The sequence below is a fragment of the Oncorhynchus keta genome, chromosome 23, assembly GCF_023373465.1.
Source record: "Oncorhynchus keta strain PuntledgeMale-10-30-2019 chromosome 23, Oket_V2, whole genome shotgun sequence".
In the NCBI taxonomy this organism is placed as follows: domain Eukaryota; kingdom Metazoa; phylum Chordata; class Actinopteri; order Salmoniformes; family Salmonidae; genus Oncorhynchus; species Oncorhynchus keta.
In genome coordinates this window covers 17,490,358-17,506,706 of record NC_068443.1, presented here as the reverse complement: position 1 = coordinate 17,506,706, position 16,349 = coordinate 17,490,358, and the positions used below count along the sequence as shown (strand labels likewise).

The 16,349-nt window shown below is 43.9% G+C and overlaps 3 protein-coding genes across 5 annotated transcripts in view; 1 reads left to right on the top strand and 2 right to left on the bottom strand.

The window, feature by feature from the left end:
* Nucleotides 1–6,826, bottom strand: part of LOC118401934 (mucin-6-like) — a 25,978-nt gene extending 19,152 nt beyond the window's left edge. Inside the window, exon 1 of the mRNA XM_052476680.1 lies at nt 6,670–6,826. The gene's annotated coding sequence lies outside the window, so the exon portion shown is untranslated. The remainder of the gene's footprint in view (nt 1–6,669) is intronic.
* The window catches only part of LOC118401931 (importin-13-like), a 22,282-nt gene extending 13,654 nt beyond the window's left edge, over nt 1–8,628 (top strand). Inside the window, exons 8-22 of one of the 3 annotated variants that reach the window (XM_035799627.2) lie at nt 334–481; nt 644–825; nt 974–1,000; nt 1,128–1,262; nt 1,501–1,632; nt 1,806–1,886; nt 2,185–2,322; nt 2,777–2,873; nt 4,564–4,616; nt 4,939–5,005; nt 5,101–5,159; nt 6,820–6,924; nt 7,069–7,158; nt 7,523–7,704; nt 7,921–8,628. In XM_035799627.2, the coding sequence (XP_035655520.1) occupies nt 334–481; nt 644–825; nt 974–1,000; nt 1,128–1,262; nt 1,501–1,632; nt 1,806–1,886; nt 2,185–2,322; nt 2,777–2,873; nt 4,564–4,616; nt 4,939–5,005; nt 5,101–5,159; nt 6,820–6,924; nt 7,069–7,158; nt 7,523–7,704; nt 7,921–8,020 (1,596 nt within the window). In that variant the 3' untranslated portion in view covers nt 8,021–8,628. Of the gene's footprint in view, nt 1–333; nt 482–643; nt 826–973; nt 1,001–1,127; nt 1,263–1,500; nt 1,633–1,805; nt 1,887–2,184; nt 2,323–2,776; nt 2,874–4,563; nt 4,617–4,938; nt 5,006–5,100; nt 5,160–6,001; nt 6,677–6,819; nt 6,925–7,068; nt 7,159–7,522; nt 7,705–7,920 lie in introns of those variants that run through there. The other 2 variants (XM_035799628.2, XM_052476678.1) reach the window with 2 other exon arrangements.
* fzr1b (fizzy/cell division cycle 20 related 1b) lies at nt 8,599–13,939 on the bottom strand. The gene is made up of 12 exons (XM_035799629.1): nt 13,816–13,939; nt 13,481–13,582; nt 13,118–13,309; nt 12,923–13,005; nt 12,027–12,210; nt 11,760–11,825; nt 11,486–11,588; nt 10,700–10,881; nt 10,198–10,431; nt 9,804–9,908; nt 9,387–9,479; nt 8,599–9,274 (listed from the first exon to the last, which is right to left on the bottom strand). Exons 1-12 carry the CDS (start codon nt 13,888–13,890, stop codon nt 9,233–9,235), a joined length of 1,461 nt encoding a protein of 486 aa, XP_035655522.1. The 5' UTR covers nt 13,891–13,939; the 3' UTR covers nt 8,599–9,232.
* Between the last annotated feature and the right edge of the window lie 2,410 nt (nt 13,940–16,349).

Here is a 16,349-nt window from a genome sequence, read left to right as displayed (position 1 = left end):
ATGTAAATCTGGGACTGTGAAGCAATACAAATATAGGCACAGACACATGCATACACACACAATAACATACGTCTACTATACATACCCATGGATTTAGTACTGTAGATATGTGGTAGTGGTGTAGGGGCCTGAGGGCACACAGTGTGTTGTGAAATCTGTGAATGTATTGTAATGTTTTTAAAATTGTATAAATTGCCTTAATTTTGCTGGACCCCAGGAAGAGTAGCTTCTGCCTTGACAGCAGCTAATGAGGATCCATAATAAATACAAATCTCACTCTCTTGCTTCCTCTTTCTGGGACATGTTTTCTATTTTTCTTTTGTATTTTTCCAGGACACTGAGGCCCTTCTCTTTGGCTTCCAGGCTATAGCAGAGACCATAGACGTCAACTACTCTGATGTCATCCCAGGCCTCATCGGTCTGATCCCACGGATCAGTATAAGCAACATTCAGCTAGCTGACACCGTCATGTACACTATAGGTGCGAGCCAACATCTTAATCCAATTGTATTATAGTTTTCTTTGCTACCTTTCTGTTTGTTCTGGCCATCCCTCTTTTCCCTACAATCTCCTTTCCTGTCTTTCTCCCTTTCTCTATCTGTCTCTTTCCTTTATATCCCACCCCCTTTCTCTCGCTGTCTAGGTTCTCTAGCGGAGTGGCTGGCGGACCATCCGATGATGTTAGGCAATGTATTACCAATGGTGCTCCAGGGCTTGGTGAAGGCTGAGCTGTCCGTGTCCAGCGTGTCCACTCTGAAGAGAATTTGCAGAGAGTGTCGTCACGACCTCGCCCCTTACATCCATGACATCATGACCGTGTCACAGGTCTCTATGACAATAAGATTCACAAAGCATGTGGTGATAGATGCAGTGTACTGTAGCTCAAAATGTGGTGCGTGGTAACTGTGCTGTCGTTCAATGTTGCTTTGGTTATTTTTTTACACTCATGTCAAGCATTCTCTTCCTTTCACAGGACGTACTGGTCAAAGATATCCACAAGGTCAGTATAAATTCTTGGTCTCTGAAAAAAATGATCACGTTTTAGACTGTTGCTGCAGATTGTTTATTTTCTGTAAATATAGGGATGGAATTTAAAACTATATTTGTGAATCCATGTGTGTGTGCAGAGCAGCCAGTGCATGTGGCTGATGCAGGGCCTGGGCTTCCTACTCTCTGCCTTGCCAATGGAGGAGATCCTGGGCAGCCTGACCACCCTCCTCACCCCCCACATCCAGAGGCTAGACACCCTGGCACACCAGGAGGTAAGAACAAGGAAATGATGCTTATACAGTGCACTTGGTCTATGCAACCACCTAGAAGATACATGTGTTGAGCACAGACTTACAATACAGTAAAATACCATGTAAATAGGTTTCCTTACTATGTGTCTCTTTCCTGCCTGTTTCATCCTCCCACCCACTCTTACTGTAACCTTTGCTCCCAATGTATCTCTGTATTCAGTTTGTCTGGATCTAACCATCTCCCTCTCCCTTTGTGTAGCCCAGCCCCACTGCCAAGCTGTCTATCATCCACATCCTGGGTATGCTGTCCAGTCTGTTCACTACGCTGGACATCAGCAGGCAGGACGAGGGGTCAGAGGACACCGCCCCAGCTCAGGCCAGGCCCAACCCAGTGAGTCTCCTCCCAACGCTGTCTTCCTCACTTTATTTTGCCTTCTGTCTATCTTTCTACACTCTCCCACCTTCTCTCATTCCCTGCCTCTCTCTTTCGCCCTCTCTGTCTCAGAACCTCTCTCACCACCCATAACTACTGTCATCCTGTTTACTTTGTCTGTGCTCTGTCAGGTGGTGGTGGTCTTACAGCAGGTCTTCACATTGATCCAGACCATCCTCAGCAAGTGGCTCAGTGACTCAGAAGTGGTGGAGGTAAGTAATGTATTCTATATGTACATGAGAATGTTGAAACATTTAAATGGGTCTGTGGTGGAGGTAAGTAATGTATTCTATATGTACATGAGAATGTTGAAACATTTAAATGGGTCTGTATGTCTATCTGAATATGTACTGTACATGTCCATATTGTCCTTCATTAGCCTGGAATCCGAAGTGAATATTGCTCCATTTCACGATTGTTTAACTTCTGAAGCACTAGTGAAACGAAGTGATATTCAGATTGGATTACAGGCTAGATTCCCACTCTCTCACAGCATGTCTTCTTCCGTAGGCAGTGTGTGGGGTGTTTGAGAGGTCCGTAAAGACCCTCCTCAATGACTTTGCTCCCATGGTACAACAGCTCAGTGAGATGCTGGGACAGATCTACAGCGCCTTCCCACAAGCCTCTGCTCTCGACCTCACACGCCAGGTGGGCCGAAACAGACATTTAAGACATTTACATTTAAGTCATTTAGCAGACGCTCTTATCCAGAGCGACTTACAAATTGGTGCATTCACCTTATGACATCCAGTGGAACAGCCACTTTACAATAGTGCATCTAAATCTTTTAAGGGGGTGAGAAGGATTACTTTATCCTATCCTAGGTATTCCTTAAAGAGGTGGGGTTTCAGGTGTCTCCGGACACCTGACCAACCATCCAAATCAGATTCAATGCTCGGGTCGGGGTGAATCCCATTTCAACTCAGAATAATGTACATGGAATTCCAAGAATGTAGATCCCATGTTCTTGGAATCTACATTTCATTGAAAAGACCCCATATAAAACAATAGCTGAATGGATATAGTCACTGATAGCTTGCCTTACACTTTTTAAATGTGCCCACAATGATTTCTATGAATTACTGGATCTCTTTCATTCTAGATGGTCCACATATTTGCAGGTGAGAAAGATCATTTCAGCCCCATCCAGGCCCTTATTGAGCTGGTCACATCCACCACCCTCTCTATCTTCCAGCAAGGTAAGAGAAAGTAAATTGAGATTTGATTCTCACATCATCTTCCAAGTACAGTTGAAGTCGAAAGTTTACATACACTTAGGTTGGAGTCATTAAAACTAGTTTTTCAACCACTCCACAAATTTCTTGTTAACAAACTATAGTTTTATAGTTTTACCAACTATAGCAAGTTGGTTAGAACATCTATTTTGTGCATGACACAAGTCATTTTTCCAACAATTGTTTACAGACAGATTATTTTACTTATATTTCACTGTATCACAATTCCAGTGGGTCAGAAGTTTACATACACTAAGTTGACTGTGCCTTTAAAAAGCTTGGAAAATTGCAGAAAATTATATCATGGCTTTAGAAGCTTCTGATAGGCTAACTGACATAATTTGAGTCAATTAGAGGTGTACCTGTGGATGTATTTCAAGGCCTACCTTCAAACACAAGGCCTCTTTGCTTTACATCATGGGAAAATCAAAAGAAATCAGCCAAGACCTCAGAAAAAAAATTGTAGACCTCCACAAGTCTGGTTCATCCTTGGGAGCAATTTCCAAACAATAGTATGCACGTATAAACACTGTGGGACCACGCAGCCAACATACCGCTTAGGAAGGAGACGCATTCTGTCTCCTAGAGATGAATGTACTTTGGTGTGAAAAGTGCAAATCAATCCCAGAACAACAGCAAAGGACCTTGTGAAGATCCTGAAGGAAACAGGTACAAAAATATCTATATCCACAGTAAAACGAGTCCTATATCAACATAACCTGAAAGGCCACTCAGCAAGGAAGAAGCAACTGCTCCAAAACCGCCATCAAAAAGCCAGACTACAGTTTGCAACTTCACATGGGGACAAAGATTTTACTTTTTGGAGAAATGTCCTCTGGTCTGGTGAAACAAAAATAGAACTGTTTGGCCAAAAAGAGCCCCGTTATGTTTGGAGGAAAAAGCTTGCAAGCCGAAGAAAACCATCCCAACCGTGAAGCACAGGGGTGGCAGCAACATGTTGTGGGGGTGCTTTGCTGTAGGATGGACTGGTGCACTTCACAAAATAGATGGCATCATGAGGTGGGAAATTATGTGGATATATTGAAGCAACATCTCAAGACATCAGTCATGAAGTTAAAGCTTGGTTGCAAATGGGTCTTCCAAATGGACAATGACCCCAAGCATACTTCCAAAGTTGTGGCAAAATGGCTTAAGGACAACAAAGTCAAGGCATTGGAGTGGTCATCACAAAACCCTGACCTCAATCCCAGCGTGTGCGAGCAAGGAGGCCTACAAATCTAACTCAGTTACACCAGCTCTGTCAGGAGGAATGGGCCAAAATTCACTCAACTTATTGTGGGAAGCTTGTGGAAGGCTACTCGAAACGTTTGACCAAAGTTAAACAATTTAAAGGCAATGCTACCAAATACTACTTGAGTGTATGTAAACTTCTGACCCACCTGGAATGTGATGAAAGAAATAAAAGCTGAAATAAATAATTCTCTACTATTATTCTGACATTTCACATTATTAAAATAAAGTGGTGATCCTAATTGACCTAAGACAGGGAATTCTTACTAAGATTAAATGTCAGTAATTGTAAAAAAAAAAAAAAAAAAAATGTATTTTGCTATGGTGTATGTAATATTCTGACTTCAAATGTATTTCCTATTTGACATCTTTATGTGTGTTCTCTATTCCATCTATTTTTCAGGCCCAAGGGAACATCCTGATATTGTTGAGTCATTCATGCAACTCCATGCCCAGGTCTGTCTTATTTTTATAGTCCGCTTCTCTGTCTCAGAGATCACATTCTGGATAAATATTTGTGTATCTATGTGTGTGTATCTTTAGCATCGTTTATACCTGGCTCTAACATGTGTCCTTTGTCCTGATCTAGTCCACATTCCGATTGTACCCACGTTTTTGATAGGTGTATATGATCACAATCAGATCACAATGCATATTTCAATCATCTACACCTGTCAAATAATGTGGACACAATCAGAATGTGGACAAGATCAGGACAAAGGACGCATGTTACAACCAAGTAAAAAGGGGGCTTATGTGTGTGTTGTTGACTCCATAGGCCCTCAAAAGGAAGCCTGACCTCTACCTGTCTGACCATCAAGATGTAAAGGCTCTATTCTACTGCGGTGAGAGACTTTGCCATGTAACCCACACTGTAATTCCAAGTGCACTGTAATGTGGCAGGCGTATACAACTGGTTCTGCACCAACTCTTTTTTCAGGGGTCCTGTCACTCAAGTTCCCGGAGACGCCTACAGCGAAGTCAGCCTGTATGTTCTTTGTAAGTTAAGTAGGTGCGATGATGACACATTACCAATCACTTCACAAGTAACTTTACCTCTTGTACTAACTCATGACTGGAAGTCATAACCAGGGGTGCACACTGCTGAGGGCCCAAAAAGGTTACACTTTTTTTTCACTGAAACATGAAAAAAACCTCTTCTAGGGAGAAATGCAGGTTTTAACTAATTAAACAACAAATAATATTATCTACATGATCAGTCTCTGTGTGTAAAATAAAAAGTGGTTGATGTGAACCTAACTCAGAGCTAAAAAATGTAAAGAAAGAAATCCAATGTTATTTGTTGCCTAGACTTTACTGCAAATGACAAAGTCTTGAGAAAAAAACCAATACACTAATATTGCAGTTAGCCATGACAGCCTTTATAATAGAATGCTTGTGACCACACATATAAATATTGCACTTGGGAAAAAAACACCTTATAGTAGAAATAGAATGAGACAAACAGGCATTCTAATTTTGCTCTATTATAGTGGCCACTATAGACATCGATCAAGTGCACAAGGCAAAAAAATTACCCCCCCACACGTATTACTGTCAAGTTCAACACAACAAAAGCAATATCTTTGGGCTACACATTGTACACGTTCTGCCTGTGGACATCTGTTCTACAATGTGCCAGCAGAGCATGCTAACCCTTTGTTGGCATAATTGATCTCTTTCAGGCAGAGTACACCTGTCATACCCCTTTAATCCACTGACTGAAAAAGAGATTGGTGTTCCTTTCACCTCTATAGTGGCATCCAGTTTAAGCCAGGCCCAGGCCCAGCTCCACTTCATCCCTGAATCCACTTGTTTAACAAGCAACACCTCATTTTCAGGGGCGGCAGGTAGCCTAGTGGGTAGTGTTGAACCGAAAGGTTGCTGGATCGAATCCCCGAGCTGACAAGGTAAACATCTGTCGTTCTGCCCCTGAACAAGGCAATTAACCCCCTGTTTCCCGGTAGGCCATCATTGTAAATAAGAATTTGTTCTTAACTGACTTGCCTAGTTAAATAAATGTTAAATATATTTTTTATTATTCACCTAATTCTCTCATTCGGAAAATGAACCACATACTTTAGAGGGAAAACATCAGTTCACAGATAGTTCATTAGTTAGTTAACATTTCACACAGATTGCCAGGGTCCAGTAAGCAACTAACGCGTTATAACTTGAAGAACACATAGGAGTCGTATACCATTTAATACTACAGCAAATTGGTTAGGTTATTAATGTTAGCTCATCTGATGTTGTAACGTTAGCTGTCTGACTATTTGCCAGCTAATTTCACACCATAAACTCAATTATTTGATCAGTTAAGTTGGCTAATGTTGCTCAACATTTCTCTGGCTAGCTAACGGAGAATTCCATCCAGCTAGCAAGATACTTAATGCTAACAATACTTGTTCCACCACACTTTCCAAATGCCAGTAGTTTTTCGGTTATAGCTCATGAAATAGCTTCATCACCTTCTCACCCCGTTTCCGTGATCAGGCTTCTCACCTACCTCTTCGTTATCATTCAGGAGTCGAGCAAACTGCCTTTCCTATGGAGGTACATTTGTAAATGTACCTCCATAATTTCCACTCTCCCGCTGTCTTTCCAGAGCGCAAGCTGATGATGTAACTAGCAAATTGTTTGTATTTTTTCTCTTCAGTCGCATGCTGCATTCTGTTATGTGAACGATTGGTTGAGCCTCGTCCTACAACCAGTAGTGATCCAAAGCCCACTCCCAAACTGTTCTCAGATTTATACAAAGCACGTAGGTCACCTATTTTTGATTAAAAAAAGTGAATATCCCCAAAAGGTGACTATCTTGCATCCCTGCATAAATCCTGTTTATTCTGCACCCCTACTGTCATAATGTGGCTGTTCCATACATCCTTCCTCCGTACCTCCCCATCAGATGGAGTTGGTCTGTCATTGTGGAGACATCCCTCCTATTGGTCAGGTGCTACAGAGGGACGGGAAGCTTCTCGTCCACACCATCCTGGAGGTAACCAACTGGTATCTCTGTTAGTGTGTGGGAAAGAAATACCCTCACGAGTAGGACAAGACTGCAGTCAGTGACTCAGTCCTCCAGACCAGTGGTTCCCAACCAGGGATTCTAGGACCCCTGTACTTGGACTATCCACAAGGGGAACTTGAGAAGACTCATGAGACCATAGGCTTACCGGTAAAATGCAAATGAGGGGGTACACCGGGCAGTCAAATTTAGTTGGTAGTACAGAAACTGAAATAGGTTGGGAACCACTGCTCTAAGCACAATAGTGGCCAATGAATGGGTATAATTATGTTTCAGTCAGTGCTCAACCTTGGGCTTCTTGTTACAACTTCCTCTCCCTCTGTGTCATCACCAGATTGTTGGAAGTCAATCTCTCTGCTGTCTGACGGAGCACTTCTCTGAGGTGCTTTTCTGTCTGAACAGACATTGCCCTGTGCTGCTGGCCCAGTGGTTAAAGGAAGGACTACATGTCCCAGGGTTCCCCTCTGCCCAGGTCTCCATGGAGCAGAAGGACACCTTCAGCCAGCAACTCCTCAGGTAGCCTACACATCCATTCATACACTCATTTGGCGTTCCAGGTTCTTTGTAGTCACACTGCTTTGACCTTCCGATCTCACCGTGACAGATGAATTTGTCTCTGGAACAATATCATTATGTAGCAGTCCTCCAAGATGTGCAAACAGCTATGTACATGTTTGAACTCTTTTCTGATCTATTCAGACAAATCTATCTCATTCACCCCATTTTTCCCAGGGAACAGACAAACAAGCGGCGTGTTAAGGAGATCGTGAAGGAGTTCTCGCTGTTGTGTCGAGGTATGCAGGGCACTACTGGCTACTCAGCAGATTACTAGTGTGGCTGCAGTACTCGCCTTGTCTGAACCAAGACCTGTTCAGGGAAACCCAGAGGATTGGAGTCCCCCGACAAGGACTTTGTGTGAATTGTATCAACTTTATGCTGGCGGTGCACTCACATGGCTGCAGTAGTATGTATTCTGTGGGGGGTTGAAGTTCCAAGGTAAAACTGTCCCTGTGTTAATGTCATGGGATGTTACTATTGTTATGGCCATGTGAAGAAAGGCATCATGGTTTCTTCAGAAAAGTGATTAACAGTTGTTTGTCTGATCAAGTTATATCCTGCTCTAGACTCTATGGCGTAGGCAGAACAGAGGGAAGAAAACTCTAATCCGGCCCAAAGAGAGCAGTGACAACATTGGGTCATGGTGGGTGATGTGCGTGATACAAACCAACAACTGTTTTGAAGGGTGATACTATCCAATATATATTTTTTAAAGCCAATTTTCACCCAGGTATTTAGTGGGATCTGAGTTATGATCATGTTATAAGCATGTCATGATCATGTTAAGATTGTGTAATAATGATGTTTTAAGAAAGTTGTAGGGATGTTTAGAAAGAAAATAATAAACAGATCTGAGTCTCTGCAGCTGCTCGGGCAGGCTGACTCTTTTGGTGTACTCGTTTATTATCATGACATTCTGTTGGATTCTATGGTAGTTCAGATACATATTATCAAAATATAGAAAGTCCCCCAAGCCTCTCTCTCTGTTATGTAGGAAAGGCTGAGAAACGATACATGATGAGTGATGAGAGGACTTTATATATTCAACTATTTTAGATATTATATTAGTGGAGGTATATGTCTAAAGACAGGACTTTTTTCCTGAACATGTGACATGTCAGGTCACATGGTCAGATAAAAAAAAAAGTAACTGCTGGCCCTAATGATAATTCTAAAACATCTCAGGACATCCACGACAGAAATATAAGACAGACATTGTACAGAGACAACCAGCCCCTCACTCGTAGGCTGTGTTAGTTTTTAAATCAATGACATCACTTTAGTGGGACAGCTGCTCGCAGGCTGGTTGGTGGTGGTTGGAGCTGTTCTCGGTAAAAAAGGTGGAATTGATAAGTGAGGAGTTTGTTCGTAGTGATGGTTGGTGCTGTGGTGCACTGAGTTACAGTGGAGTGGTAAAGGGGGGTTTATGAGGGGTTCAAGGTGATGTCTCCCCGATCCCCTCTACTTTAGTTCTCCTCCCATTTCACTATCGTATCCTGGTAAATAGATTCAACACTGACTTGGACTCCTGAAGGAAGAACACAACAACAAGGAAGTTCTATATTTGACATAATCAAGCAGCAAGCCTGTGACTGGCCAAATGAAAAAGAACAATGACAAGATGGGTTTTGTTCACGAACCTTGGTGCAGCGTGTCTTACTGAAAACATTCCAGAAACGCAGAGTCTCGTCTCCCGCCCCCGTCACAATGGCCTCTCCATCTGGTGACACAGCCTTGAGGAGAGGGAACAGAAAGAGTTGAATATCGAGTTTGAGGTTGTACTTTCTACTAGGGTTGCAAAATTCTAGGAACTGTCAAAAAATTCCCTGGTTTTACATCCTGGTTGGAGGGTTCCAGATTTCCTGCTTATTCTGAGAATCATCCAACCAGGATTTCAGGAAAACCAGGGAATTAAATGAAAGTCCCAGGAATTTTGCAACCCTACTTTCTACATATGTCATACTTAGGAAAGCGGCAAATTGGTGGTGGTGATGATGATGATTTGCTGTGTTATTCAACATTACAGACACCCAACTACTCCCCTCCACCAGTCTCACCAGGTAGAGAACTCGGTAGGAGTGTCCCGTCAGCTTGGCCACCTGGTTCAGAGACGGGTACTTCCACACCAGGATCTGGTTCTGAGAGTAGCCATGGGTGCTCACCTGAAACACATGATAGAGTGTACACCCATTCACTACTTATGAACACCGACCTGACTAATATCCTTTACGATCAAAACACTGTCAACTAATACAAGTATTTGTTGGAGCAATTGAGTGTGCAATCCTTACTTCACTGTTAAAATATTTATTTCAGCCTAGTGTTCCATGAAAAGTGATGTGCGACGTTTGACTACATAATTCTACTCTGTGATGAAAGAAAATAACTTAGGACCGGATACGCAGGAAAGCTGATGCTTCGGGAGCAGGTATTAAGTAAGTAGTGCCTCACCAGCTCATTGGCGTGCTTGGACCAGGCCAGGTTGCAGACCTGGGAGCCTGTGTCAGTGCTCTGCAGGGGCTGGCCTGTCAAGGTGTTCCAGAAGCGTAGACAGCGGTCGGCCGTTCCTCCTCCAGACACCAGCAGCCCATGCTGGTGGGGTGACCAGGCGATGGCCTTCACTGCAGCCAGGTGGTCACTGTACTGCTGCATCGGGAGCAGGCTGGAGCTGTTCCACACCAGCAGCTGAGGATAAGGGAGGGTGTGTTCAGAATCACAAATGTTGTTAAAATGTTTCGAAGTAGAGTTACGGATCCCGTTCAGTGTTGTAAATGTTGCGACAAGTCGAGATGAACTGAATGCAAAGGGGAGTGGGGGGGGTCGATTCACAGTGTTGAGAGATTATTGGATTATTGGAGAAAATCATGTAGTACCTCCCTGCTGTCTCACTAAGTTTCTCCCTACTGAACAGGAGCCAGTGATGTGAATATGACCCTGAAGTGGTCCTGCTCACCTTGTTGTCGTTGCCCCCAGAGGCCAGGTGCTGGTGATCGGGGGACCACTTGAGGCCACACACCTCCTGCCTGTGGCCCTGGAGCCTCCTCTCAGCGGACGGAGGGGTGCGGACGTCCCTCTGGAGGATCACACGGTCCCTGCTGCCTGAAGACAGCTGTTCTCCATTCCACGCCAGTGCTCCTGGAGAGTGGGACAGAGAGAGTACATTCTCTATGTTACAGTCCCATTCCATCTGGTATTATCTAAGCAATTATATGTTTTATTTATTTTTTATCCAATAGACAGGCCGTGTCCAGAATCTGTCTTGCCTACTACTTACTAAAACTACATACTAATTAGAACGTACGGTTTAGTAAGAATGTATGCAGTAAGAAAAACAATTAACATACCAGGCGTACCAATACAGAGAAGGTCATCTAACGTGCAACTCTGCGTCATTCCTTAATTTTGGTACAGTGTCCCCTATATGACTATTAGCTGTTAATCAACTGTTGTCAAACACACATGGGTCTGAAAATACTATTCTCTTCCTCAATAACATGCAACAAATTCATACGGTACTCAATGAAAATCTAAAGGAGTATGACATCCTGGCATTTAAAGCATACTTCATTTCTGTAGTACTATAAAACATTATATAAAACATACCTAATCATCCTTCTATTTATGCAAGTACGGATATCAGACTGTAAAAACAAAGTCCTCTCAAAGAATAGATCTTGTCACACACATATACACACAAAAACATATCAAACCGACACCTAAATCAACATGCATCACTGACCGACACGAGCCGAGTGGCCTTCCAGACTGGTCAGCTTTCTCCCTCCAGCTGCGTCCCAGATCTGAACATAGCCCTTATGGGTTCCCACAGCAACGAGGTTCCCCTGAGAGGATGGACACAACCCAGGCCAGTGAGTGACTAGATGTAAGGTAGATGATACATGTCTTGTTAAGGGTGTCAGTCTTCCTTTATGAACACTAAATGTCCCAGTTTTTCTCATAAAAGTATTTATCGACAGAATGATCACAGATATTGAGCAGGGCTGTAAACTCACCCTTTCATTCCAACACACTGATGTCACAGAGTCCCCATCCACTGACAGGTCACACAGTCTTGTCACCTTCAGGGTTAAATACATGGATAGAAAATAAGCAATAATAGAGGTTTGTGTCCTCTTCTCCAGTCTCCCCTGGCCCCTCCCGCACTCTCCCCTGGCCCCTTCCTCACTCTCCCGTGGCCCCTCCGGCACTCTCCCCTGGCCCCTCCCGCACTCTCTCCTGGCCCCTCCCGCACTCTCACTTGGCCCCTCCCTCACTCTCACCTGGCTGGTGCAGGCGCTCCACAGGTACACACAGGCCCCCAGGCCCACAGACAGCAGGTTGCCAGCGGACCAGTCTACCAGGTTGAGGTAGAAGTCATCCTGCAGCTCAGGGGCGTCGAGCACTTTGAAGGGGATCTTGGAGATCTTACGGGCTGGCTTCCGAGGGGAACGAAGGAGCTTGTGACTACACAAACATGGGAGTGAGGGAGGGGTAAGTTCCAGCGATAGAGGTCCATATTTTATAAAAATATTGGTGTGTATTGTATTTTTGCTTTAGCAGACATGTATAGTAGATGGATGTAACATACAGTAACTGTGTAGTGGATGGATGTAACATACAGTAACTGTATAGTGGATGGATGTAACATACAGTAACTGTATAGTGGATGGATGTAACATACAGTAACTGTATAGTGGATGGATGTAACATACAGTAACTGTGCCTGTATAGTGAATGGATAGAAAACCCAACATCACACTTAAAGCCAGTTAAGGCTAGAATCCGTATTTGGTGAAACTTCCATGTCCGTTTGGGATATTGCAACAACAAAGAAGTTACTTCAAACACCCCCCAACTCGTAGATTGTTGCACGTGGGATAGAACAGCAGAAAATATATACAGAGTTATTTTTTACAACGTCCACACTGCCGGACACTCCTCTCCTCGGTTTCATCAACAAAACAATAACAAAGGGTCTGGGGCCAACAGTTGTGCTGTTTCACCAAATGCAGATTCTTGCTTTAAAGGGACATTTAAAAATCAACTTCATATGCATCATCTTCAGCACCACCATATGTGAAAATGCTGGAGATCATGAATATGAAGTTGAAAAATTGTGAAATGTCCCTTTAAGGCCAGTGGTTGTCACTAGTCCATAGAGTGGACTCATCAGTACCTCTTGTTGCTGAGTGGGGAGAGCGAGTATGGCGAGACTTCATTGCCACTGTCAAAAGGCACTCTCTTAGTGTGGACTGTGTACTATGGAGGAATAATTCAAATCAGAATGTTATTTGTGAGGATAGTTTGCCTCGCTGTATATCGGCGGTTTTGTGCTGGGGCTTGGGGGTTTCTCTCGCTCTCCGTCTCTCACCCTGAAGAGGCTGTGTGTGTCCTGGGAGAAGACGGTGTGACGGCGGTCCTCAGTGTGGAGGTCTGGAACGCTCTCTATCCCCGCCCCCAGCAACTCGTTCCTCAGCAGGGCAGCATATGCCACAGTGTCTTTCCCCGTGTCTGACCCAGCATCCTTCGACCTGTGGTTCTGGTTGGGAGATTGACAGTTCTCCTATGGAGAATGAGCAAGTAAATAAGGGGCTGAAAATGATATTGCCAAAGTTGTGAAAACCAATGCACATGTGTGCAAAACAGACATATCAATGAGTACGTGAGAGAGAGACGGTGGCTGAGAGAGTATATCATTTGTGGTACACGATTGGAGGAAAGGTGTGTTGCTTACGTTGGCATAGTGGAAGTTGATACACCAGTTGCTTCCAACACGGGTAGGAATGAATCGGTCCCCAGATTTGACACTGAGAGGACTGCAGGTCGCACCTCCAGACTGAAATGGTTAGACAAACAAACCGTGTCAACATGTGCAATAGGCAAAACATTTGGTTGAATGCACTACTACACAAAGCTTTTCACTCTCCATACATGACAACCGTCCAGATTGGTTCAAAATGGATTACTTGTTAGTATCTATTCAAACACATCTGTTTCTGTTCTCTCCCCAATCCTCTTGCCGGCAGTTCTGTTTTTAATACCAGAGATACAGCTGATCGCCTTACTCACCTTAGCCAGCTGGCCCTCTGGTAGGTTCTGATGGTTGATTTGCTTCAGCAGCCTTCTCTCATATTCCTGGTCCATTTTATAAGAGCACCACCACTACCAGCAACTCTGTCCAGTCCCCCCCCCCCCTACACGTCACTGGCCTCCCATCCCTGGAGGAAATAAAATGTCAGAGTAGAGGTGTAAGACAGTTATCCTGGTTAGTGGTCAACCACACTACTGACACAAATTAAAAGTAGCAAGGAAAGCTGCCCTGACTGCACACCAGGAAGCTGCACTGATTGACTAGTTAGCTCCTGCAAGAAAGCCAGATTACTAGCCACATTTCGACTGGTAAATTAGAGAATAACTATGGTGACGTTTCAGGGTAAAATAAATATCGTCGCTGTCCAAGAACTCTGCAAAAAAAATGTGTGCTGATGTCAATCACACCGTTGTCATGGTATCACCCCCCTACAAACAAACTCTGGCTGCTAGCAGCAATAATCAGCTGACGACAATAAAATAAATGTCTTTCTTACTACTGGTTAGCGCAAGTAAAAAAGCAGACGTATCGCCATGTTTATTTCTGGACAGGCCACCCATAGCCTTTAAAATGCCTCAATCGCCCACGAGTTTGTTGACGTTTTCCCAATGACAAGGAAAATTGCTGATTTTTGTCCTGAAGATACCAACAGCATTAAATTGCCATCGCAACCACTGAGTCAACGATTTTTAACTAAACCTTGCATTGGTCTATCTGTGACTGAGCTATAAAGATCGCAACTCTTGGGTGTTGTTTATGTCTGAATCAAGATGGCGACGATCAGCTGGACTGCAATAGACGCAGAGCTCAACAGCGACACGTGGCGTATGTTATGAGAAATTGTTCATGAAAAGAAAAACATGGGAATGCACACAAAATATTTAAAGTGTGGTAGTCTATTGCAAAAAGTAAACCATCATAATGATTTCACTAAACCAACATATCCTCATCCTGACACCCCCTTCTTTCTCCTGATTTATTTTATTTAACCTTCATCATAGTCAAGGATTTCAGTTTGGTGTAAATGTATTTGTAGTTTTTCAAATTCCCATAGGTTGGGGGCACATTCCCTCAGGGTTTTAGGCAGCTTTATTGCATAAGCAAGAGGAGGCTCAACAAGTGCATGCACAGATTTAGAAAGGAAGCGGTGCATTAGTGCCCCCACCCTCGGTGTTCAGACTGGACTCCACTCCCTCTGGGGAGGAGATGTTGAACTTCTGGAGCAGGGTGGTGAAGAAGAGGAAGAGCTCCATCCGGGCCAGTTGTTCCCTCGACACACCCTCTTCCCTAGAGTAACACACAAAAACAAGTGGCAGCTCTGCTTAGGGTGATTGGTTGGAATTAATATGATTGGTTGGAATGAGATGGAATAAGGAAAACTCCAATCTGCATACAAAACGTGCTGCTGTATCCAATGGATTGTGTATATGAGGCCCAGGTCTATGTGTGCAATTGTATCAGCAACATGCATGTATCTTTCAGTGCCTGACTCTTTCCTGGACGCATATTATTAAGACATATTGCTGGACTAAAACACACTTTCAATAGAGACTCTCCATTGAGTGTGGTTTTTAGTCCAGAAGAAGGGTTAATGTATAAGTACCTGCAGCAAAGGGCATGAAAGCCTCCTTCCGCACAAACTTACCATCAGCCACCAGGACGTTTTCAGGTTTGAAGCTGTCTGGCATCTTCCATTCATTCTGATCAACCAATACAGAGGAGGAACACCACCATAGTACCCTTCACACCAAATACAGCAGGACCGTATCATAATCATCCTCATCATGATCATTAGTATATGGGAAGTTTCTCCGATTCTTCTCTGCAGATCTATTCATGGTCTGTCAGGATGGATGGGTACCGTCGCTGCACAGCTATTTTCAGGTCTCTCCAGAGATGTTCGATCAGGTTCAAGTCCTGGCTCTCGCTTAGCCACTCAAGAACATTCAGAGACTTGTCCTGAAGCCACTCATGCGTTGTCTTGGCTGTGTGCTTAGGGTCATTGTCCTGTTGGAAGGTGAACCTTCACCCCAGTCTGAGGTTCTGAGCGCTCTGAAGCAGGTTTTCATCAAGGATTTCTCTGTACTTTGCTCCATTCACCTTTCCCTAAATCCTAAGTAGTCTCCCAGTCCCTGCCGCTGAAAAACATCCCCACAGCATGATGCTGCCACCACCATGCTTCCCCGTAGGGATGGTGCCAGGTTTCCTCCAGACGGGATGCTTGGCATTCAGGCCAAAGAGTTCAATCTTGATTCCATCAGACCAGAGAATCTTGTTTCTCATGGTCTGACAGTCCTTTAAGTGTCCTTTATCAGAGTGACCATTGGGTTCTTGATCACCTCCCTGACCAAGACCCTTCTCCCCCGATTGCTCTTTTTGGCCAGGCGGCCAACTCTAGGAAGAGTCTTGGTGGTTCCAAACTTACTCCATTTAAGAATGATGGAGGCCACTGTGTTTGCTCTGACATGCACTGTCAACTCTGGGATCTTATATAGATAGGTCTGTGCCTTTC

Coding starts and splice junctions, on each gene's coding strand:
- fzr1b (XM_035799629.1), bottom strand. CDS start 13,890: ATGGACCAGGAATATGAGAGAAGGCTGCTGAAGCAAATCAACCATCAG. Junction 13,310..13,480: donor TCAACTTCCACTATGCCAAC/GTAAGCAACACA, acceptor CATTCTCCATAG/GAGAACTGTCAATCTCCCAA. Junction 11,826..12,026: donor GGAGCGCCTGCACCAGCCAG/GTGAGAGTGAGG, acceptor TTAACCCTGAAG/GTGACAAGACTGTGTGACCT.